We start from the raw sequence: 25,958 nt of genomic DNA on the forward strand, positions 1-25,958 counted from the left end.
GTGAAACTATTCCTCCAGCACTTTGCAGTTGAGTGATCAGGGAAAAAAATATATAAAATAAACATTATCAAATCAATGATTATGAAAGACAAAGAAAAGTAGTTTAGTTGTTATCACTTTTACATTGGAAAGATTATAGGAAAAGGTTAACTTCATTACCAAACTACTACTGTGTTACTGAGATGTAAATGCACAAGATACTCAACGCCAGTATTAGCATTCAGAGGAGTGTGGAAAAAGACATGTTTAGTAAAGTTCAGTGTCTAACTACAAGAAGATATTATAATAAAGGACTCATTGTATTGCGTCAAGGCAGAATGGTGACAAAATATGAACTACAGAAATATTAAGAATGTAAAAATGTACAAAACTACAGTTCCCAATGTGCACTGGACTAGTAAATGTATATAAAAAAAAGAGATATACAAAGAAAGAGATATAAACAAGAAAATGTCAGGTACAGAGAGAGGACAAGAGAGAAATGAAAATAAAGAAAGCGAAAATTAAAAAAGAATATGTGGCAAGTGAAGAGAGAGGACAAAATAGAGATGAAGAAAAATAAGAAAGTGACAAGTAAAGATAGAGGGGACAAAAGAGAAAAAAAGAGGGAAAGGAAAAGAAGACAGGTGAATATACAAAAAGAAGACTAGAGAGGTAAAAAAAAAAAAAAACATGTAACAGGTAAAGATAGAGAGAACAGGATAGAAAGAGTGAAAAAAATAACAATAATAAATAGTCGAATACGTAAACATTAGAAAAATAAATATGTACAGAGATATTTACAACCCTACCGTGCACCGGACTATCATATTGTTAAGAGAGAGAGAGAGAGAGAGAGAGAGAGAGAGAGAGAGAGAGAGAGAGAGAGAGAGAGAGAGAGTATGCACGTGACCTTTAAGAAAAACTCGAGACAATAACCAGAACAATGCCTGCGTGGAGAGGTGTTCGTGGGAGTGTTATGCATTATTCACACGCTCAGGGAGAGAGAGAGAGAGAGAGAGAGAGAGAGAGAGAGAGAGAAGCTCGTATACTCAGATTACCCTACTAATTAGCAAAACCATAAGGCCTCTTTCACACGAGGCCACCGGTGGCCGTCACTGGTGTCCGGTACTGGTGACCTCACCGTGAAAGGGCTGGGTAACTGCTAGCCGACTGTCAGTCGCAAGAACGGCGTAAACGAGAACTTCTCTTTGCTTTGCTGGCCAAGAAAAAGAAGAGATGCCCTAAAAGAAGAAGAATGTATATCGTTGATATTCTATTATCAAGGACGGACAGTGCTTTGCATCATACGCTTTACACTTGTTTTACGTACTGGCAAGATTTTTTTTTTTCCTCCGCATGAGCAAACCTTCGTTTGAGGAGCTTCTCGGCCTCATCATCGGCGACTGCATCTTACACACACACACACACACACACACACACACACACACACACACACACACACACACACACACACACACATATATATATATATATATATATATATATATATATATATATATATATATATATATATATATATATATATATATATATATATATATATATATATATATATATATATATATATTATTTTTTTGTGCTGCCTGTAGCGCCGGCAGACTCTTGGGAATAAGGTCCCGCAGTAAGTCTGCAAAATCTTGGGTTTACTCGCAGGTCCTCCCCTAACGTCGTTTCGTTTAAAGTAGTTTTGTTACAACGTTTTGATGAAAAAATGTAAAATAAAATAAAAATTAAAATACGTAGCATAAGATATCATACTCCAAACTTATGACAGTAAACGATTGTGTGTGTGTGTGTGTGTGTGTGTGTCATTTTCATCAGCCAACTGCTATAGTCACAGAAAATTCAATGATCTTACCTGTGTGAATTTATAAAAGAGTGGCAGTCAGTGACGCGGTCTATCTCACATAAGCGTTTCTTGTCAACTGCTGAGCAGCTTCGATCATCCTCAGATCAGGTTGAGGCTCGAGGGTGGAGACGCTTGTGAGTACTACAGGAATCAGACACGCTCGGTACAGGATGTTGCATGTGTTGTTGGGTATGTTTTCTGCGACATCGTCTAGATATTTACCCCAATGATCTACATAATTATTTAATGAGGCGAAATATCATGAAATATAACATTTTTACACACACAAAAGAAAAATCCACGTTAAATCAATATTTCCGCCATAATAACGTATATAACCCATAATGCTTCCCTGAAATGTCCGCCCACAGGAGCCCCTACAAATGTTAATTTCTTCCACAAACTTGTGGGAATGCCCCACATAGTAGCAAAACTGGCTTAGTGCAAATATCACGGCAGGGACGGGCTGGGATTGCCAAAGAGGCATCTCAAGAAAGCTTAAGGGTCCAGAGACACGCCAGTCCTCGTCGACAGACCGACTTGGTCGGCTAGATTTCGATCGCCGATAGAGTCGGTCTGTCGGCTCCCTGCTACGGGCCGCCTTTGGCATAGGCCCGTGCTCCCTCGTGCAAGAGGGAGCAATCTTCCCCCCCCCCCCCCTTACGGGCGCTATAGGCAGCACTTTAGAAAAAAAATTCACAACCACATTACACGATAAATGATCTCGTAAAGGAGTCGAGGTCAGGGGTATTTTTACCGACTCTGACTCCGACTCCGGCCAACAGTACCCGACCCCACCGACTCCGGCCAAAGTGGGACCTGGACTCCACACTTCCTCCACTTCCCCCTCCCCACACCGACTCCCCTCCCACCCTTCCCTCTACTTCCCCCCCCACACCCTTCCTCCCCCCTGCCTCCCCACCCTTCTTCCTCCCCACACCCTTCCTCTCCCCACACCCTTCCTCCTTCTCCCCTCACACCCTTCCTCCACTTCCCCCTCCCCACCCTTCCCTCTACTTCCCCCCCTCCCCACACCCTTCCCTCTACTTCCCCCCCTCCCCACACCCTTTCCTCTACTTCCCCCCCTCCCCACACCCTTCCCTCTACTTCCCCCCACCCTTCCTCTACCCCCCTCCCCACACCCTTCCCCACTTCCCCCTCCCCACACCTTCCTCTACTTCCCACCCTTTCCTCTACTTCCCCCTCCCCCTTCCCCCTCCCCACCCCCCCCCTCCCCACACCCTTTCCTCTACTTCCCCCCCTCCCCACACCCTTCCCTCTACTTCCCCCCCTCCCCACACCCTTCCCTCTACATCCCCCCCTTCCCACACCCTTCCCTCACTCCACTCACTCACTCCAGCCACTTCTGCTCTTTTCGTCCCTCACATTCATTTCTACCAACTCGATCGTCTGGCCTCCCCAAGGGCCAAGCTCAGGACAAACCTTTGTTAATCCCTCGCCCCGCCCTCATCTCCACCGTGCAGGGCGTCAAACACCACACCAGCCACACGTTTGCATTTTTTGGTTTACTCGAATGAACTCGAAAGTACTCATAAAATTGTAGAGTCCTTGAGGTCCGAGTACAAATACAAATACATGTGCTATGGAGGTTTTAACTTCAAGTACAAGTGCAAATACAAGAATATGATACGATATATAGTACTATATATATACATATACAAGTATATATATATACATATATATATATATATATATATATATATATATATATATATATATATATATATATATATATATATATATATATATTATATATATATATATATATATATATATATATATATATATATATATATATATATATATATATATATCTATATATATATGTTTAAACACACACACACACACACACACACACACACATACACACTTTTTTTTTGCCTTCTTTCATTTCTTTCTTTCATGACATTTTTTTTCTTTGCATGTCTTTCTTTCTCTCTCTTGTAGACAGAAATAGACAGACAGAAACACAAACAGACAGAAAGAAAATGACAGGAAAAAATAGTTAATGTCAAAATTTTAATACTATATAACACCCTCAAAGTAGAACAATAAACCTCACCTAACCTCACCTTACCTAGCCTAGCCTCACCTCGCCTCACCCAACCTAACCTCAAATTTCCTAACTTAACTTTTCCTCACCTAACCTAGCCGTACCTCACCTAACCTCACCTTTCCTCAGCTAACCTAAACCCAGCTTACCTAACCTCACCTTACCTAACTTAACCTTTCCTCACCTAACCTAACCTGCCCGCACCTTACTTTACAATACCTCACCTAACCTAACCTGCCCGCACCTTACTTTACAATACCTCACCTAACCTAACCTGCCCGCACCTTACTTTACAATACCTCACCTAACCTAACCTGCCCGCACCTTACTTTACAATACCTCACCTAACCTAACCTGCCCGCACCTTACTTTACAATACCTCACCTAACCTAACCTCATTAACCTCCTCACCTTACCTAGCTTAACCTTTCCTCACCTGACCTAACCTAACCTGACCTTACCTTCTCCCCCTCTGACCGGCCGTTGAGGGAAGATGTCTTGCTGGTCAGGTGGGAGTCGGCGGGGTGTGGGCGACAGAGGCTACTGTTCATGGGCAGCACGACTTCTTTAGTGCCTGGTGGATGCAACACGTCGGGGGAGAGCTTGTGCATGCTGTCCACGATCATGTAGGAGACCTGGGGATGAGGGTCTTGGTTAGGGCTCTTCAGATTCTTCTCTCTTCTTTCTGATTTGCATATTCTTGGGGTCGTATTTTAAAACATTTCGTCGCCCAAGTTCACATATTTGACATGGCTTTCGTAGGAGCTGTAGAGGGGTAGTTTTATGATCCTGGTGGTAGTTTGACCCTTCTTCTGTGCCATGTACCTTCAAAAACACTCATGAAGACCCGATTGATCCCCTCTTTGACCTTTAGAAATAGTCGATGTGAGAAGCGATGGTGTCTTTAAATACAGCCCTTAACACCCTGACTGCGGATTTCCTACAAGACCTCGCCAAGCTACAGGAATGGAACAAAAAGTGGCTGCCACAATTCAGCGAAGAAAAATGTAAAGTCATGGACCTTGGGAGGGGATATCCAGCACACCAATACCACATGGGAAACACTCCACTATCCACCACAGAGGCAGAGAAAGACCTGGGACAATATGTTACCAGGCTACCAGTGAAAGCCAAATCCGTGACAATCGCAGCGGACGGGTTAAACATTTCGGATCCCAAGCACTAACAACTAACAAGGAGCAGTGAGTAGCGGGCTTTTTTTTTATTAATGTTTGCTTTTTTGTGTGCCCTTGAACTGTCTCCTTTGCTGTAAAAAAAAAACAAAAAAAAAAAGCTTTGGTCGGAGTTGTGGGTATTTCCATGGGTAGTTTTATGAACCTAGCGGTAGTTTGGCAAAGCTTCTGCTACTCTGCACCATGAATGTAAAAGTAAAACTACTCATGAGAACCCGATCAGTCTCCTTTGTAGCCTTTGCAAGTATTTGTTGTGAGAGCCGATTACGTCATGTCATTTCAAGCATTACCTCAGTGACCCATTTTGATGCTTTTACATATTTATTTTTCTTGCAACCCCCCTGTTTTTATCTCTATTTCTCTATCCCTGTTTTTACTTCTTTTCGTCTCTGTATTTATCTCTATATATTTATCTTTCTTTCTTTGTTTATTTTTCCATCCCTTTGTACTTATCACTATTTATTTCTCCGTTTATTTATTTATTTACCTTTTATCGCTGTCTCTCTGTTACTTATATGTGGCGACGCAAGGAGTGGTAGGGTCAGGAGAAAAAGAGAGATGGATAGAAGGAAGAAAGTAAGGAGTAGGAAAGAGGAAAAGAGAGGGGGAAGCTTTACTGAGCGATGCTAACCTAAACTCACCTTACCTAACCTCACCTTACCTATAACTTAACCTTACCTCACCTAATCTCACCTGCCCGCACCTCACCTAACCTGTTTTTTTTTTTTTTAAATGGATAGAAGGAAGAAAGTAAGGACTAGGAAAGAGGAAAAGAGAGGGGGAAAGCTGTACTGAGAGATGCTAACCTAAACTCACCTTACCTCTAACTTAACCTTACCTCACCTAATCTCACCTGCCCGCACCTCACCTAACCTGTTTTTGTTTTGTAATATATGTATCATCACGTGTATATGGATGTATGACTGTGTTCCATTCCTCTGTACTTACCACTAGTTATTTCTCTGTTTATTCATTTATTTATCTTGCCGTCCCTTTGTTCTTATCCCTATTTATTTCTTTGTTCATTTATTTATCTTTCTTTCCGTCCCTCTGTACTCATCCCTATATATTTCCCTATTTATTTATCTTTCTTTCCGTCCCTCTGTACTCATCCCTATTTATTTATCTTTCTTTCCATCCCTCTGTACTCATCCCTATTTATTTATCTTTCTTTCCATCCCTCTGTACTCATCCCTATTTATTTATCTTTCTTTCCGTCCCTCTGTACTCATCCCTATATATTTCCCTATTTATTTATCTTTCTTTCCGTCCCTCTGTACTCATCCCTATTTATTTATCTTTCTTTCCGTCCCTCTGTACTCATCCCTATATATTTCCCTATTTATTTATCTTTCCGTCCCTCTGTACTCATCCCTATTTATCTTTCTTTCCATCCCTCTGTACTCATCCCTATTTATTTATCTTTCTTTCCATCCCTCTGTACTCATCCCTATTTATTTATCTTTCTTTCCGTCCCTCTGTACTCATCCCTATTTATTTATCTTTCTTTCCGTCCCTCTGTACTCATCCCTATTTATTTATCTTTCTTTCCATCCCTCTGTACTCATCCCTATTTATTTATCTTTCTTTCCATCCCTCTGTACTCATCCCTATTTATTTATCTTTCTTTCTGTCCCTCTGTACTCATCCCTATTTATTTATCTTTCTTTCCGTCCCTCTGTACTCATCCCTATTTATTTATCTTTCTTTCCGTCCCTCTGTACTCATCCCTATTTATTTATCTTTCTTTCCGTCCCTCTGTACTCATCCCTATTTATTTATCTTTCTTTCCGTCCCTCTGTACTCATCCCTATTTATTTTTCTTTCTTTCCATCCCTCTGTACTCATCCCTATTTATTTATCTTTCTTTCCATCCCTCTGTACTCATCCCTATTTATTTATCTTTCTTTCCATCCCTCTGTACTCATCCCTATTTATTTATCTTTCTTTCTGTCCCTCTGTACTCATCCCTATTTATTTATCTTTCTTTCCATCCCTCTGTACTCATCCCTATTTATTTATCTTTCTTTCCATCCCTCTGTACTCATCCCTATTTATTTATCTTTCTTTCTGTCCCTCTGTACTCATCCCTATTTATTTATCTTTCTTTCCGTCCCTCTGTACTCATCCCTATTTATTTATCTTTCTTTCCGTCCCTCTGTACTCATCCCTATTTATTTATCTTTCTTTCTGTCCCTCTGTACTCATCCCTATTTATTTTTCTTTCTTTCCATCCCTCTGTACTCATCCCTATTTATTTATCTTTCTTTCTGTCCCTCTGTACTCATCCCTATTTATTTATCTTTCTTTCCATCCCTCTGTACTCATCCCTATTTATTTATCTTTCTTTCCATCCCTCTGTACTCATCCCTATTTATTTATCTTTCTTTCCATCCCTCTGTACTCATCCCTATTTATTTATCTTTCTTTCTGTCCCTCTGTACTCATCCCTATTTATTTATCTTTCTTTCCATCCCTCTGTACTCATCCCTATTTATTTATCTTTCTTTCCGTCCCTCTGTACTCATCCCTATTTATTTATCTTTCTTTCCGTCCCTCTGTACTCATCCCTATTTATTTATCTTTCTTTCCATCCCTCTGTACTCATCCCTATTTATTTATCTTTCTTTCCATCCCTCTGTACTCATCCCTATTTATTTATCTTTCTTTCCGTCCCTCTGTACTCATCCCTATTTATTTATCTTTCTTTCTGTCACTCTGTACTCATCCCTATTTATTTATCTTTCTTTCCATCACTCTGTACTCATCCCTATTTATTTATCTTTCTTTCCATCCCTCTGTACTCATCCCTATTTATTTATCTTTCTTTCCGTCCCTCTGTACTCATCCCTATATAATTATCTTTATAACCGTCACTCTGTACTCATCACTATTTATTTATCTTTCTTTCCGTCCTCTGTACTCATCCCTATTTATTTATCTTTCTTTCCGTCCCTCTGTACTCATCCCTATTTATTTATCTTTCTTTCCGTCCCTCTGTACTCATCCCTATTTATTTATCTTTCTTTCCGTCCCTCTGTACTCATCCCTATTTATTTATCTTTCTTTCCGTCCCTCTGTACTCATCCCTTAATCCCTCAATCCATAAGTCGGTCCAGGTGGCGATTCCCGGAGCAACAAGTGGCGCCACAGGACACCTTTAAGGGCTGCCTCCCCCCTCTTCTGCCCCCCCCTTTTCCCCTTCACCCCCTCCGCCGCCGCCACGACCCAAAGTCAGGGCCAGTCAGGCATTATTGAACGGCTATACTGTCTCTAATAGGCCTTTAACCCCCCTCCCGGCCCCTTACCTCCGCCTTCGTCCCCCCTTTCTCCATCCACCCAAGCCTTACACGCCCCCCTTACTTCTCCCCGCTCCCCCCTAACTTTCCACCCCCCTTTAACCCCCCTCCCGGCCCCTTACCTCCGCCTTCGTCCCCCCTTTCTCCATCCACCCAAGCCTTACACGCCCCCCTTACTTCTCCCCGCTCCCCCCTACCTTTCCACTCCCCTTTAACCCCCCTCCCGGCCCCTTACCTCCCCCACACCAGGCCTCCTTAGCTCCCCAAGCCCCTATATCCCACCTCGTCTGCCCCTCACCTTCTCCTCCTGCCCCCTTCTACCCTCCTCCACCCTCCGCCCCCTTCCCTAGTCTCCTGTATCCCCCCTCCTCAATCTGAATCCATCTGCTAATAGGATTTCAATAATGGAGCTTCGAGTTTGGAGAGTTTAGGCAATGCCGGGTTTAGTGTCCTCTGTTTTTTTTAGTGTCCAGCGGGTGTGGCTCCGTTTGTCAGGGTAATGAGTGTGAGGTCTTTCTCCGCCTTTTTTTATAACAGTTTAGTATTTTTTTGTTTTGTTTTGTTTTCATAGATTTCAGTGGTTGGGTTTTTCTCTGTTTTTAGCTTTCGTTTACATGTACATTTTTTTTTTTTTTTGTGTGTGTGTGTGTGTGTAACAGTATAGCATTTTTTTCATGGCTTTTCTTTTCGTGTTCAGTGGTTGCGTTTTTCTGTTTTTAGCTTATTTTTTACATTTTATTCTTTTAGCTTTTTGGTACTCAGTGGTTGGGGGCTGTTAGTTACTGGATTAAGTCTGGTCTCGTTTTAGCTTTTTATGTAAGAGTATAGCATTTTTTTTAGCTTTTACTGTTCAGTGGTTGCGTTCCTGTGGTATTTGGTGTTTATGGTTTTATTTGTTGTGTTTGTCTTAAAGCTTGTGTTGTGAAGTTGTCGACTTTTCACTCTTGCACTGTTTTTTTTTTTTCTCTCTCTCTCACTATCTATCTATACACACACACACACACACACACACACACACACACACACACACACACACACACACACACACACACATATATATTTTATTTGCGTATTGTATTCTTTGCCTCGGCGTGCGTGTCAGTACTTATTTTCTGTATGCTTTGGGGTTTTGTGACGTGTTGTACGTTTGAATATGGCTGTCTTCGGTTCGCCACGTGTCTGGAAAAGTGAAAGAAAAACTCTCCACCATATAACGTGTGAAAGAAAAACTCTCCATATATAACGTAAAGAAAAACTCTCCATATATAACGTGTGAAAGAAAAACTCTCCACCATATAACGTGTGAAAGAAAAACTCTCCACCATATAACGTGTGAAAGAAAAACTCTCCACCATATAACGTGTGAAAGAAAAACTCTCCACCATATAACATGTGAAAGAAAAACTCCACCATATAACATGAAAAAAAAACTCGCCACCATATAACGTTAAGAAAAAATATATAAAAAAAACAGTACAAGAGTGAAAGAAATCTACTTCACAATACAAGCTTTACGGTCTTGTGACGTTTATTAGGTTCTCGTGTATTGTATTGGAACCTGCTACAACGGGGTACTCACAAGTTTCGTGTTTGTTGATTATGGGAGTTGGATAATCTATGGTACTTTTCGTATGCTTACCAGTATTCGAGATTAATAGCATACTTGATACAGTTTGGATAGTCAGTATTTTTCCACGATGTATAAGTCACTCCGCTACTTTTGTGTCTTTTTTACGCTACTTTTGTTCCTTTTGTGACTTTTTTTACGCTGCTTTTGTCTTTTGTGTCTTTTTTACGCTACTTTTGTGTCTTTTGTGACTTTTTTTACGCTACTTTTGTTTCTTTTGTGACCTTTTTTACGCTACTTTTGTGTCTTTTGTGACTTTTTTACGCTACTTTTGTGTCTTTTGTGGCTTTTTTTCCATCTTTATGTATTTTCCTCATTCTTGTTACTCACCCGGACCTGGAAACCCATATGATTACATTTAGGATTTTGGGGACGTAACAATGTTTATATATGCCAGGGAAGGGTAGCTGCGTAGAGGTTTGGTGGGGGGGGGAGGGGGGGGGGACCGTTGGGGTGGAGGCGGCGGATTAATGAAGCGACGCGCCCCTTGGCATATGCACCCCCGTTAGTTAATTATGAAGTTATTGTGTTTTTCCTCTCTCATTACGACCCTTGGCATATGCACCCCGTTAGTTAGTTCTATTATGAAGTGGTTGGTCTTTCCCTCAGTGGTTGGTCTTTCCCTCTCTCATTGCATCCTCCGAGACAAAGAAACATCCCTGCAAGTAAAGATAACCGCCGCTGTTTGTAAACGCTCTTCCTCTCACACCAACTATTTCCAGAAGCCCAAAAGGAGATTAATCGGGTTTTCACGAGTGTGTTTTTCACGTTAATGATATAAGAGAAGGGTCAAACTACCACCAAGGTTAAAAACTACCCATGGAAATGCCCAAAACGCCTCGAAAGGCTTGTCAAATATATGTGCCTGGACGCCGAGGTGTTTAACAGCATCTTCCATTTAGCGTAACCCGTTTCTGGGTCGTGATCTGTAGAGTCCCTCATAGAGTCCCGACAACCTAAGATTTGGACGCCATTATTGGCCCTGTGTTTTCGCCGCGCTTTTCAAACACTAGCACACGGTCTCGCGGCGAAGACAGGGCCAATAATGGCGTCCAAATCTTAGGCTGTCGGGACTCTATCTATCAAGGGACTCTACAGATCATGACCCAGAAACGGGTTACGCTAAATGGAAAAGGCTATAAGAATATGGCTCATAGTCACGTACATGTTAGGAGGGTTCATTCACGAGGGTCCGACTGAGACACGGAAAGAAGCAGCAGCGCGAAGCAGCGACTCCCAGACGCTATGCCGGGTACACAGTGAATCCCTTGAACGTCCCCTGCACACACACACACACACACACACACGCATGAGAGGAGTTTTTGAGTATGTATAGGGTACGCGGACCACTCATCTGTCTCCGTCTCTCTGTCTCCGTCTCTCTCTCTCTCTCTCTCTCTCTCTCTCTCTCTCTCTCTCTCTCTCTCTCTCTCTCTCTCTCTCTCTCTTTTTACCAGTCTGTCTATCTATATGCATCTATCTACCTACCTACCTAACTATTCATCTATATCTGCCGGTCCATATCTATCTCTATCACACACACACACACACACACACACACACACACACACACACACGTACTGTACCTCCAAGTGGCGATCAAGGAACTCCAGCGTCTCAAAATCATCGTCATCATCACCGAAGGGGTTGAGGAGGGACTCGGCCACCTTGAGCCAACCCACGTAGAAGACGAACTGCAGGAGGGTGAAGATGGGCACGTAGAAGTCGACGGAGTGGTTGTCGTAGCCTTGCTCGGGGTCTAGGAACTGCCGCCCGATGATAGAGAAAGCGAAGAAGGAGTAGGTAGCCAGAGTCACCACCTGGGGGAGATAAATGAGTTAGCTAGGTGTTAGGTGATCAATGTCTGTTTGATGTAAGGCAAGGAGGAAGGGAGACAGAAGATTAAGTAGGAACAGACGATTAAGTAGGATTAAGTATGAACAGAAGATTAAGTAGGATTAAGTAGGAACAGACGATTAAGTAGGGTTAAGTATGAACAAAAGATTAAGTAGGATTAAGTAGGAACAGACGATTAAGTAGGGTTAAGTATGAACAGAAGATTAAGTAGGGTTAAGTATGAACAAAAGATTAAGTAGGATTAAGTAGGAACAGACGATTAAGTAGGGTTAAGTATGAACAGAAGATTAAGTAGGAACAGAAGATTAAGTAGGAACAGACGATTAAGTAGGATTAAGTAGGAACAGACGATTAAGTAGGATTAAGTAGGAACATGTAGTCAGTGTTACCACCTGTAGGACGAGAGAATAGGTGGTTATGTGGTGTTATTCATGTACTCTCCTTCTCAGCTTCTTGAGATAGGGAGGAAGGGAGAAAGAGGAGAGAGAGAAGGCGAAGTAGTGATAGGTAGCCAGGGATACCACCTCGAGGAAAGAGAAGAGGCAGTAAGGTAATTCATGGCATAGCTTTCAGAGTTGTGCAGGGTAGGGAGGAAGAGAGAGGAAGTAGGATGATGTTAGGTTAAGTAGAGGAGAAAAGAGATAGTTGAAAGGCAGTAAGGTGTAATTCATGGCATAGCTTTCAGAGTTGTGCAGGGTAGGGAGGAAGAGATAACAGGATGATTTTAGGTTAAGTAGAGGAGAAAAGAGATAGTTGAAAGGCAGTTAGATGTAAGGTAATTCATGGCATAGCTTTCAGAGTTGTGCAGGGTAGGGAGGAAGAGAGAGGAAGTAGGATGATGTTAGGTTAAGTAGAGGAGCAAAGAGATAAAAGTTGTATGTCATCTCCTGTTAGGTCTGAAATAGGAAAGGATGGAGACAGACGGTGAAGCAGAATTAAGCAGGACCAGATAACAAGCATCACCTTTCTTTGTAGGAGAGAGAAGCGGTGGCTAGGTGATGGTAGTGTAGTTACGTGTAGTGTTATCTCCAAGTTCTGTGTGAGGTGAAGAAAGAACGAAAAAGGATAGAGAAGGGGAGGCAGAAGTAGGTAGCCAGCGTCACCACCTAGAGAACCGAAGAGATAGACGATGTAATGTTATTCCTGTTCTCCTCTGTCTTGCAGGGGATAAGGGAGTCTGAAAATGAAGTAGGATTAAGGAGGAATAAGTTAGCCCGCATCACCGGCTTTACGAGAAAGAATGTGTTTTGGTAGTGTAATAAACATCAGTGAAGAGATAGATGGTCAGTTGAAGGCAGCGTGTAGAAAGAATGTGTTTTGGTAGTGTAATATACATCAGTGAAGGAGGATAGATGGTCAGTTGAAGGCAGTGTGTAGAAAGAATGTGTTTAGGTAGTGTAATAAACATCAGTGAAGAGGATAGATGGTCAGTTGAAGGCAGTGTGTAGAAAGAATGTGTTTAAGTAGTGTAATAAACATCAGTGAAGGAGGATAGATGGTCAGTTGAAGGCAGCGTGGGAGGCAGGGCGGTGGGTTAGAGGTGAGAGGAAGAGGGCGTTTTTGTCTTTATCGTATTTCCGTATTGCGTTTTCTTCTATGTATTTACGTATTTCCTCTAGTTTGGCTTTTTTTACTTTATCGTTTTTACTGTCAACATTTTCTTCTGTCTATTTCCTCTCGGTTTTAGTCTTTATATTTGTCTCCACTCACATATATATATTAGACAATCGTAAAATCGCGCTCTCTTAATATTCAACACCAAGAAACAAGAAGATACAAACACACACAAGCAAAACACACACTAAATATTTTTCTTCTGTCTATTTCCTCTCGGTTTTAGTCTTTATATTTGTCTCCACTCACATATATATATTAGACAATCATAAACTCACGCTCTCTTAGTATTCAACACCGAGAAACAAGAAGATACAAACAGACACAAGCAAAACACACACCAAATATTCAACCCAAAGAAAAAAACAAAACAACCATCACAAATACACACGTTCATTTAACACCCAACAAAGACAAAGCACTTACACCCTCATAACACCACACAGACACACAAACAAACCCAACACACGAAGACCAACCAACCAAGCAACCAACCCACCTGCGTGTACACCAAGGGGACGCTCATGGTGTGGTACTCTTGGAGCTTCCCACAGTTGTACCTCAAGTTTGTAATCTCCGTCACCACCGCCTTCTGGCCGTGGTCGTCTGGGCAGCGGCCTTCCCTCCGCGCCTGCCGCACGATGAGGGACGCCCACACGAGGGGCATCCAAATCTTGTGGTGGGACGTGCACGAGTCCATCATTTCGAAGATCACTCGCTCGTCCTGCGTCATGTAGCCTGGGAATGGGGGGAGGATTGAGAGGGATATAAACTGTTGCATGGGGAAGAGGGAGGATTAGTAAGGATAGACATTATGGGTTGGGAAAGATGGAGGATTGTTTGGGGTAGAGACAGTGGCCTGGGAAAGAAACTGTAGCATGGGGAAGAGGGAGGATTAGTAAGGATAGACATTATGGGTTGGGAAAGATGGAGGATTGTTTGGGGTAGAGACAGTGGCCTGGGAAAGGAAGAGGATTAATATGGAAAGAAATTGTAGGTTGGGAAAGGTGTTAGATTGCCAGGGTAGAAATAGTAGCTTTAATAGGAATAGCAGGAACGATAGAAGAAAAATTGAGTTATTATAAAATCGTAATTATAGTAGCAGTAGTAGTAATAGGAGGAGGATAGAGTAGTAGTAATTGTAGCAGTAGAAGTTGCAGTAGCAAAAGTAGTAGTAAACACAGGGCAATGGGTACAGCTGCGTGAGTAGAAATACTGCAGGTCACAAAGTCCGTAATGCACACACACGTAAGACGCAGAGAATTGAGGATAAAGGGAATAAAGCAGAAAGTCGAGAAAAAAAGGTTCGGCAAACTGAGATCGAGCAATAAATTATTAGTCTGAAAATGCTGTGACATTTAGTTGGATTACGTGTGTAAGGGAACAATAAAGATTGAGTTCATTACATAACATTACGTTACTACAGCATAGAAACAGATTCATTTTCGACTGAATAAGTTAACATTATCAGCGCTGCACTTTTCAAGAGGCAGAGTTCCGGGTACGAACCTGCTCCTGAATAAAAAAATAACTTCCGGTTCTGTGACACACGACACCTTGGCTGCAGCGATAACAAATGCTGTGGTGAGGAATGCCTGGCTGGTCTAGAATATACAGACAGATGAGAAACGCTATTATTCAGAGAATGAGATCTTGGACTGAGCACCATGCAAAGAGCACTGACAGCACAACGATGTTAAAGATCGTAACTTACATTTCCACCGCAAAGAAACAGCAGTCTGAGAAGCCCTAACGATTGCTACCAAGTGTCACCAAGCAGAAGAGCAGACTGGCACCAGTAGTCAAGGACAAAGTATGAAACTTCGGAAACAGGAGGAGGAGGGGAAGGGGAGGGGAAGGGTGGAGTGGATGGTAGACAAGAGGATGATGGCAGCGATACATTGGTGGCAGCGATGGGATAGCGGTAGCGGCACAGAGGAGGAGGAGGGGAAGGGAGTGTAGACATGGGAGTGATGGCAGCGATACATTGGTGGCAGTGGTGGGATAGAGGTAGCGTCGAAGAGGATGAGGAGGGGGAAGGGAGGGTAGAGATGCGGGAGCTGGCAGCGATATATTGGTGGCAGCGATGGGATAGCGGTAGCGCCGAAGAGGATGAGAAGGGGGAAGGTGGGGTAAAGATGAGGGAAATAGTAGCGATACATTGGTGGCAGCTGTTGGATAGTAGCGGCAGAGGTAGAGAATGAGGAGGAGGAGGAGGAGGAGGAGGAGGGAATGGGAATGATGCAGAGGTTACTACATCTTCTCAAAGGTCACACACACACACACACACACACACACACACACACACACACACACACACACACACCTGCGTCTATGTACTTCTGGTAGGAGGACAGACGGCGGGCCACGCGGGGGGAGATCCGGGCGAAGGCGAGGGCGAAGGCGAGGTTGATATATCGAGCGAAGGAGCGTCTTAGAAATCTCCCTCTCTCGTCCTGGAAAGAAAGGAAGGTTGATTCTCTCTCTCTCTCTCGCTCTCGCTCTCCTCTCGCTCTCTGTTTATAAGCCTCGTCCTATATCTCATCCATCCCTCCTCTTTAAGATCTCGGAAGCGACTACTCTTACTTATGTACAGCACCAACTTTTTCGTTCAGGTCTATCTCCCTCCGTACACCTGCCCATTCTCACACCTGTCCCGCCCTACAGTGTGTTATTACAGCACCACGTAACGTATCGCCTGTCTCCAGTCTGTCCCATCCCACACAGTTTATAGGCTATTTACACACATTGTCTTCGTTTCTTACCGTGTACCTGGTCTCTTCTTATATGGCCTCCCCTTCCTACCTGTTGCTGTATATTGCTAGAAGCCTCACCTTTACCCTTTTTCTTTCTCTGTTCACAAAGTCCTTTAGTTTCCGCCCGAAGAATATTTATCTGGCTTCTTCTTGGCTTCCTTGTATGTTTCTTCCTACCTGTTGATGTTATTAGAAGCTATGGTGTTAGTATTGACTTACATAACATCAGACTTTTTCTTTCTCTTTCTCTATTCACCTTATCTTAGTTTCCTGCCCAATAATGTTCACCTGTATTCTTCCTGGCTTCCCCTTACAGCTATTCTTACCTGTTGCTCTATGCTCCTGGAACCCATGGTATTGACTCTCTCACCTCCGCCCTCATTCTCTATTCACCTGATCTTAGTTTCCTGCCCAATAATGTTTACCTGTTTTTTTCCTGGCTTCCCCTTACAGCGCGAAAGAAAAAGACTGATGTTATGTAAGGGAAGGGTGTGGGGAGGGGGGGAAGTAGAGGGAAGGCTGTGGGGAGTTGGGGAAGTATAGGGATTGGTGTGGGGAGGGGGGGAAGTAGAGGGAAGGGTGTCGAAGAGAGTAACGAGGAACCAAGAAGAGAGAGGAAGGGAGTAGAGTCAGGAGGGGGAGAGACAGATGGAGAGGAGTGGCAAAAGAGAGAGAAGAGGGAGGAGACGGGAGAGGAAGGGGGAGATAGGGTGGAGAAGAGAGGAAGAGACAAGGGAACAAAAAGGGGAGAGGAAGGGAGGAGAGACAGGAGAGGGGAGTCGAAGAGAGAAGAGGAAACAAAGAGAGGATTGGGCCAAAGACAGGGAAAGGAAAAGGGGACATGATAGGGAATGGGAAGGAGGTGGCCGGGAGATGATTCGCAGATATATCTATTTATTTGTTTTTCTCATTATTTATTTTCCACTTATTTATTTCTATTCAGTCCTTCACTTTTATAACTTTCTGCTTCCGCTTCTATATTTACCGTATTTTCTATCTTCTACTTTATATTCTGTCTTCCAGAAATATATCTATAAATTTATTTGTTATCTATTATTCTTATGAAATATTCAGAGCCTTCACTTTTTGTTTTCCACTTTAGGACCAGAACTGTATGAAAAAATGGATGCTGACTTTATTTTCTCTCTCTCTCTCTCTCTCTCTCTCTCTCTCTCTCTCTCTCTCTTACTTTTATTTATACGTAACTTTCTTTTGACAGACACGCACAACTTTTACCCATCCTACTACCGCACCTGTTTCTCCCTCCTTACCTGTCCCTCTATGTAGGTGGAGGCCAGGATGCAGACGGTATCAGGCCAGGGGATGAGCATGTACTGTTCCCACCAGCGCTGCACCACGATGGTCACGTAGAAGCCCAGCACGAAGGAGATGGGGAACACGTTGCGGAAGTACTCACAGGAGATGGCGATCTTCTCGAATATCCTGGAGAGAGTAGTGATGGGTTTGAGCGATTTGAAAGGCGAGGAGGAGGCAAACGAAAGGGCATTGATGGATTTAGAGGGAATGGAAATGATGAAGAATGACTATGATGGAATTTGGGGATTAGTAAGTAAGAGGGGGGGGTAAAAGAAGTATATATTGATGGGTTTAGAAGGGAAGAGAATGGGGACTAATGTTGGTGGATTTAAATATTAATGAAGGAAAGAGGAGAGACGGAGGAAGAAAGAGGGTTGTCATAGGGGGATAGAAGGAGGGAAGAAGAAAGAGCACTACTGAATTTAGAAGGTCAGGTAGGCGAAGAGAAGGAAGAAGAAATAGTACTGCCGGATTTAAACAATTAAGAAAGGGAGTAGAAGGAGTAAGATTATTGTTGATTTAAAGGGCTAGGAAGGGGGAGAAACAGAAGAAAGTATGTTATAGGGGACGAGAAGGAGGAAAAAATATATTAGTGGATTTCGAAGGTTAATAAAGGAGGGAAGATTTGGAAGATTAAAGGAGGAAAGGAGACGGAGGAGGAAAGAGCAGTGCTGGTTGAGAAGGTTGGAAAAGGGGATAGAAGAAGGGAAAAAGAGTTATTATAGAGGAAAGAAAGAATACTACTGGTTATAGAGAAGAAGAGAAGGGGACCAGGAGAAAAAGTGTATTAAGGGATTATAAAAGGAAGAAGGGAAAAATCATTAGTGAATTTAGAGAAAGAGGAAAAAAGAGGGAAAACGTGTATTGGTGAATTTAGAAGTTTGTTAAGGGGAAAAGGAGGAGGAAGAAGAAATATTTGGTAGATTAAATACAGGAAGGGGAAGAGAAAGGGGGAAAAGAATACCCGTGGATTTAAAAGGGAAGGAGGAGGGAGAAGAAAGATTACAGGTGGATTTAGTCGTATTAAGGGGAGAAGGATGAAAGAGTAGAGAGAGAGAGAGAGAGAGAGAGAGAGGAGAGAGAGAGAGAGAGAGAGAGAGAGAGAGAGAGAGAGAGAGAGAGAGAGAGTGAGTGTGGGGGGGAGAGATATGAAGATAATATAAGAGAGAGAGAGAGAGAGAGAGAGAGAGAGAGAGAGAGAGAGAGAGAGAGAGAGAGAGAGAGAGAGAGAGAGAGAGAGAGAGAGAGAGAGAGAGAGAGAGAGAGAGAGAGAGAGAGAGAATTACTGGCGGAATGGTTGCTCGGAAACTGTTGAGCGGGTGGAAGTAATGAGAAAATTGTGTGTGTGTGTGTGTGTGTGTGTGTGTGTGTGTGTGTGTACGAAAAAATATCACTACTCAAAATATCTCGTTAATTAACACTAACGAATTCAAATTTAGCTTCACATTATTATTATTATTATTATTATTAATATTGTTACTACTACTACTACTACTATAATACTGCTACTACATCAACAACACAACAATAATTACTACTACAACTACTACTTCCACTACTAATACTAATACTGCTACCATTTTTTCTTCTACTACTACTACAACTACTACTACTACCATTTCTTCTTCTACTACTACTACTATTACTACCATTTCTTCTTCTACTACTACTACTACTACTACTACTACGACTACTGCTACCACACTTGGCTCACCTCTTCTCGTTTTCTTTCAGGGCGAACCTGTAGACGGCGGCGACGGTGAAGTACAGCAGAAAATACACCATCAAGTCGGCGGCCAGGAGCTTGAAGACACTGCCGCGCCACCTGGTGAGTGTGGGAACCTTGATTACTTTCTCTCTCTCTCTCTCTCTCTCTCTCTCTCTCTCTTTTACCCTTTCCCTTTCCCTCTCTGGTAAGTTCGTTTATCAGCCACAAAAAATGGTATCCCCGTTGCAATCCATTACCTGTCCCGTGAGGATCTACCTGCCGCTCTCCTCCCTCCTCCCCCGCCCACTCACACCTGTTGCCTTTGTCCTGTCCTCTCCCTTCTCTCTCACACACATCTGTTACCTGTTTTCCGTCTCCTGTCACTTCTACTCTCCCGCCCACACTTACACCTGTTATACCTGTGGCGTGTCTCCTCACCTCTCACTCACGCCTGTTGCCTTTGTATCGTCTCCTCTCACCCCTCCCACACACCTGTTACCTTCGTTCTGTCCTCTCTCCCCTCTCTCCCACACACCATGCTGTCATCTCTCACCTGTTTACATACTACCTACCTGCTACTTGATTACCTGAACACACACACACACACACACACACACACACACACACACACACACACACACACACACACATCAGTCCTCAGTTCAATTACCTGTTTCATCAACGCACCTTTTTATGGCTTACAAATTTAATCCCAACATAATTTAATATCACAAATCTTTCTCCCTCTATCTACCTACCTATCTGTCTATCTGTCTATCTCTATCTGTCTACCTATTATCTCTCCCACCTGAAGAGGAGCTTGGAGAACCCACAGAAGCTGGTGTTGCTGACTTTGGTGGTGTAGGTGACGGTCATTGTGGAGGAGGCTCAGCCCACACACGCCCTGGGACGAGAGGGAGAGACGGGAAAATGTCATCATAAAAAAATGGATGGGACGCAGGAAAGGGGAGTGTTATGACGTGATTTTTTTTTTTTATAACAAAGGAGACAGCTTAAGGGCACAAAAAAAGGAAACTAATAAATAAATAAATAAAAAAGCCCGCTACTCGCTGCTCCTACAAAAAGAGAATCAAAAGAGGTGGCCGAAAGAGAGATCAGTTTCGGGAGGATATGACTGAGAACATGACTGAAACGTGAAAAAGAAGGGAAATATAAGATAAAATACAACATCAAAGGAAGGAAAGGGAGGTAAGCAAAGGGACCAGATATTCATTAAGAGGTGAGAATAAATGAAAAAAAAAAATAGCTAAAAGAAGGGAAAGTGATAAACAAGAAAGAAAATTAGATGAAATATGATGAAAAGGGAAGGAAGGCGGAAAGGAAGGGATGTTAAGGGAGGAGACGGGGTTATGTTTGAAAGGAGAATATAGGTGAAGAAAAATAAAGGGAAGGAGGGAGGAACAGGAAAGCAAAAAAGATAGAATGCGATAAAAACAATGAAAGGAAGGAAAGGGTCGTGAAGGAACGTATTAATGACTGAAAGGCGAAGATTGGAGAAAGAATAGTTAAAACGAAGGAAAGAGGAGATTAAAGAACAGGAGAGGAGAAGAAAGCTAAGATAAAACATGATAAAAGAAAGAAAGAAGTGAAGGGTAGTTTGGGACGTGGTAATGACTGGGAGGAGAAAATGGGTATAAAAGTTATTCAGAAGGATAGAGAAGTAAAGGGAAAAGGCTAGATAGAATATGATGAAAAAAGGAAGGAAGGATATGGTAGTAAATGAGGGGGCGCAGAAAATTGATGAAAAAATAAAAGAAAGAGAAAGGAGGTAAGGGAGGAAAAAATAAGATAACAAAGAATTGATGGATGGAAAGAGTAGTAAGTGAGGGGACGTGATAAAGATTGAGGTAAGGAAATAAGTGAAAAAATTGAAAAGGTACTAAAGATAAGGGAGATAAATAAGACAGAGGGAAATAAGTGGAAAATTTGAAAAGGTATAAAAGATAAGGGAGATAAATAAGACAACAGAGGGAAATAAGTAGAAAAATGAAAAGCTACAAAAGAGAAGGGAAATAAATAAGATAACAGAGAAGGAAGAAAAAAAAAGAATAGTAAGAGAGGGAACGTGATAAAGATTAAGGTAAGGAAATAAGTGAAAAAAAATGAAAAGTACGAAAGAGAAGGGAGATAAAAAAGATAACAGGAAAATAAGTGAAAAAAAATGAAAAGATACGAAAGAGAAGGGAGATATAAAAGATAACAGGAAAATAAGTGAAAAAAAATGAAAAGATACGAAAGAGAAGGGAGATAAAAAAGATAACAGAGGAAAATAAGTGAAAAAAATGAAAAGATACGAAAGAGAAGGGAGATAAAAAAGATAACAGAGGAAAATAAGTGAAAAAAAATGAAAAGATACGAAAGAGAAGGGAGATAAAAAAGATAACAGAGGAAAATAAGTGAAAAAATGAAGAGGTACGAAAGAGAAGGGAGATAAAAAAAGATAACAGGAAAATAAGTGAAAAAAAATGAAAAGATACGAAAGAGAAGGGAGATAAAAAAAAAGATAACAGAAGAAAATAAGTGAAAAAAATGAAAAAGTACGAAAGAGAAGGGAGATAAAAAAAAAAGATAACAGAAGAAAATAAGTGAAAAAATGAAAAAGTACGAAAGAGAAGGGAGATAAAAAAGATAACAGAGGAAAATAAGTGAAAAAAAATGAAAAGGTACGAAAGAGAAGGGAGATAAAAAAAGATAACAGAGGAAAATAAGTGAAAAAAATGAAAAGGTGCGAAAGAGAAGGGAGATAAAAAAAGATAACAGGAAAATAAGTTAAAAAATGAAAAGGTACGAAAGAGAAGGGAGATAAAAAAGATAACAGAGGAAAATAAGTGAAAAAATGAAAAGGTACGAAAGAGAAGGGAGATAAAAAAGATAACAGGAAAATAAGTGAAAAAAATGAAAAGATACGAAAGAGAAGGGAGATAAAAAAAAAGATAACAGGAAAATAAGTTAAAAAATGAAAAAAGTACGAAAGAGAAGGGAGATAAAAAAAAAGCTAACAGAGGAAAATAAGTGAAAAAATGAAAAGGTACGAAAGAGAAGGGAGATAAAAAAGATAACATATAAGGAAGAAATAAAAGAATAGTAAATTTCTCGGAGGTGTCAATGATTAAGGGAAGAAAATAAGTGGGAATGATAAGGAAGGAAAGGGAAGTAACGGGAGGAAGCAATTTTGACCCAGAGCTGAAAAAAAAAGATGTAATAAAAAAAACTGAAGGAAAGGTTATAAGTGACGGAGCGTGATAAAGAGGAAAACAGGGGTGAAAAAAAATAAAAGGAAGGAAAAGGAAGTAACGGGAGGAAGTAATTATGACCAAGAGGAGAAAAAGTATGATGAACTGTAATGGAAAAAAAAACTTGAAGGGAAGGAAAAGTGAGGAAGGAGGAAGGAAGTAATTATAATAGAGATTAAAAATACTAATATGTTAAAAGGGAGGAAGAATGGAAGAGAGCGGGAAAAAGGGAAGAGAATGGAGGAATGAAAGGGCGGAAAATATCGGAAGAGAGAGAGAGAGAGAGAGAGAGAGAAAATTTGTAGTAGTAGTAGTAGTAGTAGTAATAGTAACAGTAGTAATAGTAATAGATGTATTACCGGCTCAGAAACAATCCTACAATACACAGATTACCTAGACAACAGGACAGGACGGGAGGATGTATTACCGGCTACAATCCTACAATTCAACATCACCTAGACAGCAGGACAGGACAGGAGGATGTATTACCGGCTACAATCCTACAATTCAACATCACCTAGACAGCAGGACAGGACAGAATGATGTATTACCGCCTACAATCCTACAATTCAACATCACCTAGACAGCAGGACAGGACAGAATGATGTATTACCGCCTACAATCCTACAATTCAACATCACCAAGACAGCAGGACAGGACAGAAGGATGTATTACCGCCTACAATCCTACAATTCAACATCACCTAGACAGCAGGACAGGACAGAAGCATGTATTACCGCCTACAATCCTACAATTCAACATCACCTAGACAGCAGGACAGGACAGAAGCATGTATTACCGCCTACAATCCTACAATTCAACATCACCTAGACAGCAGGACAGGACAGAAGGATGTATTACCGCCTACAATCCTACAATTCAACATCACCAAGACAGCAGGACAGGACAGAAGCATGTATTACCGCCTACAATCCTACAATTCAACATCACCAAGACAGCAGGACAGGACAGAATGATGTATTACCGCCTACAATCCTACAATTCAACATCACCTAGACAGCAGGACAGGACAGAATGATGTATTACCGCCTACAATCCTACAATTCAACATCACCAAGACAGCAGGACAGGACAGGAGGATGTATTACCGGCTACAATCCTACAATTCAACATCACCTAGACAGCAGGACAGGACAGAATGATGTATTACCGCCTACAATCCTACAATTCAACATCACCTAGACAGCAGGACAGGACAGAAGCATGTATTACCGCCTACAATCCTACAATTCAACATCACCTAGACAGCAGGACAGGACAGAATGATGTATTACCGCCTACAATCCTACAATTCAACATCACCTAGACAGCAGGACAGGACAGGAGGATGTATTACCGGCTACAATCCTACAATTCAACATCACCTAGACAGCAGGACAGGACAGAATGATGTATTACCGCCTACAATCCTACAATTCAACATCACCTAGACAGCAGGACAGGACAGAAGCATGTATTACCGCCTACAATCCTACAATTCAACATCACCAAGACAGCAGGACAGGACAGAATGATGTATTACCGGCTACAATCCTACAATTCAACATCACCAAGACAGCAGGACAGGACAGAAGGATGTATTACCGGCTACAATCCTACAATTCAACATCACCAAGACAGCAGGACAGGACAGGAGGATGTATCACCGCCTACAATCCTACAATTCAACATCACCAAGACAGCAGGACAGGACAGAAGGATGTATTACCGCCTACAATCCTACAATTCAACATCACCAAGACAGCAGGACAGGACAGAATGATGTATTACCGCCTACAATCCTACAATTCAACATCACCAAGACAGCAGGACAGGACAGAATGATGTATTACCGGCTACAATCCTACAATTCAACATCACCAAGACAGCAGGACAGGACAGAAGGATGTATTACCGGCTACAATCCTACAATTCAACATCACCAAGACAGCAGGACAGGACAGGAGGATGTATTACCGGCTACAATCCTACAATTCAACATCACCAAGACAGCAGGACAGGACAGGAGGATGTATTACCGCCTACAATCCTACAATTCAACATCACCAAGACAGCAGGACAGGACAGGAGGATGTATCACCGCCTACAATCCTACAATTCAACATCACCTAGACAGCAGGACAGGACAGAAGCATGTATTACCGCCTACAATCCTACAATTCAACATCACCTAGACAGCAGGACAGGACAGAAGCATGTATTACCGCCTACAATCCTACAATTCAACATCACCTAGACAGCAGGACAGGACAGAAGCATGTATTACCGCCTACAATCCTACAATTCAACATCACCTAGACAGCAGGACAGGACAGAAGCATGTATTACCGCCTACAATCCTACAATTCACGGTCGCCAAGACAACAGGAGAGAACAGGAGGAATTGTTACCGACTCGAACGCAAACCTACAATACTCAGATTACCAACACAATGAACACTAAACAGGAGGAATTATAAGCCTTACAAAAACAATCTTAAAATGCTCAGATACCCAGACAAGGAACACAGGACGGAAGAGATGATTAGCGTCACAAAAGCAATCCCAGAATATACGGGAAAGACACAAACGTCCCGAAGAGAATAAGGGAAAGAAACAAACGTCCAGAAGAGAATAAGGGAAAGAAACAAACGTCCAGAAGAGAATAAGGGAAAGAAACAAACGTCCAGAAGAGAATAAGGGAAAGAAACAAACGTCCAGAAGAGAATAAGGGAAAGAAACAAACGTCCAGAAGAGAATAAGGGAAAGAAACAAACGTCCAGAAGAGAATAAGGGAAAGAAACAAACGTCCAGAGAGAATAAGGGAAAGAAACAAACGTCCCAGAGAGAATAAGGGAAAGAAACAAACGTCCAGAAGAGAATAAGGGAAAGAAACAAACGTCCAGAAGAGAATAAGGGAAAGAAACAAACGTCCCGAAGAGAATAAGGGAAAGAAACAAACGTCCAGAAGAGAATAAGGGAAAGAAACAAACGTCCCGAAGAGAATAAGGGAAAGAAACAAACGTCCAGAAGAGAATAAGGGAAAGAAACAAACGTCCCGAAGAGAATAAGGGAAAGAAACAAACGTCCCGAAGAGAATAAGGGAAAGAAACAAACGTCCAGAAGAGAATAAGGGAAAGAAACAAACGTCCCAGAGAGAATAAGGGAAAGAAACAAACGTCCAGAAGAGAATAAGGGATAGAAACAAACGTCCCGAAGAGAATAAGGTTAAGTAAGGGAGAGTCCTTCAAGGGGAACGAACACAAGAAACAGAAGAACAAAAAATGAATAAAAGAAAAAGATAGAAAAAGAAGAAGACTGTCCCGAGATTTAAAGAACTGGAGGAAAATTAAGAAAACAACAACAACAGCAGGTGATGTTAAAGAGAATAATACGGTAGACCGGCAA

At 41.9% G+C, this 25,958-nt stretch overlaps 1 protein-coding gene across 10 annotated transcripts in view; it reads right to left on the reverse strand.

Moving 5' to 3' along the window:
• Window positions 1–25,958, reverse strand: part of LOC127005121 (bestrophin-2-like) — a 56,094-nt gene that overhangs the window by 13,891 nt on the left and 16,245 nt on the right. For 7 of the 10 annotated variants that reach the window (XR_007758345.1, XR_007758344.1, XM_050873707.1 and 4 more), the window contains exons 2-8: window positions 20,106–20,201; window positions 19,304–19,414; window positions 17,544–17,715; window positions 15,843–15,972; window positions 14,016–14,254; window positions 11,632–11,865; window positions 4,388–4,561 (exon numbers count right to left, since the gene is read on the reverse strand). Coding sequence is in view for 7 of the 10 variants with exons in the window: in XM_050873707.1 (XP_050729664.1) it covers window positions 4,388–4,561; window positions 11,632–11,865; window positions 14,016–14,254; window positions 15,843–15,972; window positions 17,544–17,715; window positions 19,304–19,414; window positions 20,106–20,173 (1,128 nt within the window). In the remaining 3 variants the exon portion in view is untranslated. Of the gene's footprint in view, window positions 1–3,769; window positions 4,106–4,225; window positions 4,562–11,631; window positions 11,866–14,015; window positions 14,255–15,842; window positions 15,973–17,543; window positions 17,716–19,303; window positions 19,415–20,105; window positions 20,202–25,958 lie in introns of those variants that run through there. The other 3 variants (XM_050873711.1, XM_050873712.1, XR_007758346.1) reach the window with 2 other exon arrangements.

This window comes from Eriocheir sinensis, chromosome 29, assembly GCF_024679095.1.
Source record: "Eriocheir sinensis breed Jianghai 21 chromosome 29, ASM2467909v1, whole genome shotgun sequence".
Classification (NCBI taxonomy): Eukaryota; Metazoa; Arthropoda; class Malacostraca; order Decapoda; family Varunidae; genus Eriocheir; species Eriocheir sinensis.